Source organism: Chaetura pelagica, unplaced genomic scaffold, assembly GCF_000747805.2.
Source record: "Chaetura pelagica isolate M959 unplaced genomic scaffold, ChaPel_1.0 scaffold166, whole genome shotgun sequence".
NCBI classification, from domain to species: domain Eukaryota; kingdom Metazoa; phylum Chordata; class Aves; order Apodiformes; family Apodidae; genus Chaetura; species Chaetura pelagica.
In genome coordinates this window covers 1,764,721-1,766,257 of record NW_009953758.1, presented here as the reverse complement: position 1 = coordinate 1,766,257, position 1,537 = coordinate 1,764,721, and the positions used below count along the sequence as shown (strand labels likewise).

The 1,537-nt window shown below is 57.4% G+C and overlaps 1 protein-coding gene across 1 annotated transcript in view; it reads right to left on the bottom strand.

Annotated features, from left to right (window-relative positions):
• LOC104391493 (zinc finger protein 503-like) overlaps window positions 1–1,537 on the bottom strand; it is a 9,120-nt gene that overhangs the window by 1,877 nt on the left and 5,706 nt on the right. Inside the window, exons 2-4 of the mRNA XM_010000807.1 lie at window positions 1,130–1,444; window positions 391–499; window positions 21–182 (exon numbers count right to left, since the gene is read on the bottom strand). Of these exons, the coding sequence (XP_009999109.1) occupies window positions 21–182; window positions 391–499; window positions 1,130–1,444 (586 nt within the window). The remainder of the gene's footprint in view (window positions 1–20; window positions 183–390; window positions 500–1,129; window positions 1,445–1,537) is intronic.

Genomic DNA, 1,537 nt, shown 5'->3' with positions numbered 1-1,537 from the left:
AAGCTCGACTTGTCCTCCACGCCGATGTCGCTGAGCTTCAAGGGGCCCGACTTGGAGTCCTTGTCGCCTCCGGAGCCATTGGAGGTGACCGAGGAGAGTTTGGAAGAAGGGGACGGGTCCGGCTTCCCTATCTGCGAGCAAGTTTGTGCCAAAAGGGCCAGAGGGCTCTTCTTCGCATCCAGCTGCGGAAATCAGAAGGACATACAAAGACAGAGGTTTAATTTGGGACATACCTAGGACGCTTGTCCTGCATGTTTTTGCAGAGAACAGCCTGGAAGTAATGAAGAATTTTGTGCGCATTCATCACCCTGACAGCCTCCTTTCCTGCATGCACCATTTTCCACAAGCCTTTAAGAAGGGCTGGGAATTTTCATATCCCTGCGAGCCTACCGAGGCCGCCTTCAGCCCCCGCCGCTTCCCCAGCAGCGGCCCGGGCAGCGGGGAGCAAGGCACCTCGGCGTTTGTCTCCCCGCCGCTCCGGCCTTGCAGGCGCACAAACCTGCCCGTGAACTATAGCGACTGCAGCATTTCTGCGCCCTGACTGCTGACACTATTCATAAACAGAGCCCGACTCAGCCGGACAGCCGGGCTCCGGGAGAAAAGGGTGTCCTCACTCCTCAGAGACCATAATGAAATCATTCATTCCCACGGACACACCCTTCCCAACACCCTCTCAGTTTCGAGTTTCGGTCCCACAAACAGGAGCTACGCAGGAGACCGACAACCTCGTCAGAGGAAAAAAGGGACGAATAGAGCCCCCGAAGCACAAACGCTTGTCGGTACTTGAGAAGGAACGGTCGGGGAGCTGAAATAGTTATCCTGCCGCACCCACGCCTGTCCCTCTCTGAGCGTCCCGTCTCCCCCCGGTGCAACCCCCCAGTGCTCCCTGCAAAAGCAAGGCTGTTTGGCAGTCGGACCACTGCCTAGTTGCTCGGCCGAATCGTGACCTCAGAGCGGGTTTGTTTCCTTCCACTCACCTCTGCTCTCGAAAGAAAAAAAAAATAAATAATAAAAATTTTAAAATTAAAAGGGCTAAAAAGAGCAAAAGTAAAACGTTAATTTACACAGGAATTAAAAATTATCCCAGTAAACATGGAAACAATAACCAGGAGCGGTTCGCTGCACTAACTCTAGATCAAAAGAAGCCGGTTTCCTGGAGTAAATGCATTTCAAAGCGCAGGGAAGTGCCGAGGGAGGCTGGCGGAGCCGCCATGCACAGCCAGCGCTAGGGCGGGAGGGGAGGCAAGAGTCGGGGGCCGGCTCCGAGGTCCTTACCTCGATGGGGCTGACGGGCGTGGAGGGTAAAGGCTGCAGGTATTCGGGGTGTAAAATGTGTCCAGTCCGCGCCGTGAGCATTTTCAGGACTTTGATGGGAAGGCGGTTGGCTTGGCGTAGCGGGTCCGAGGGGGGGACGGCGTGGAAGCAGGGCTTGGCGGCGGCGCCGCTGCCGTTATTCCCAGCGTGCCCGTTCGGCCCGGCGAGGTCAGCGGCGCTGCGGCTGGGGCGGGGGGGGGCGCCCCGGGGGCGCCGGGCGACG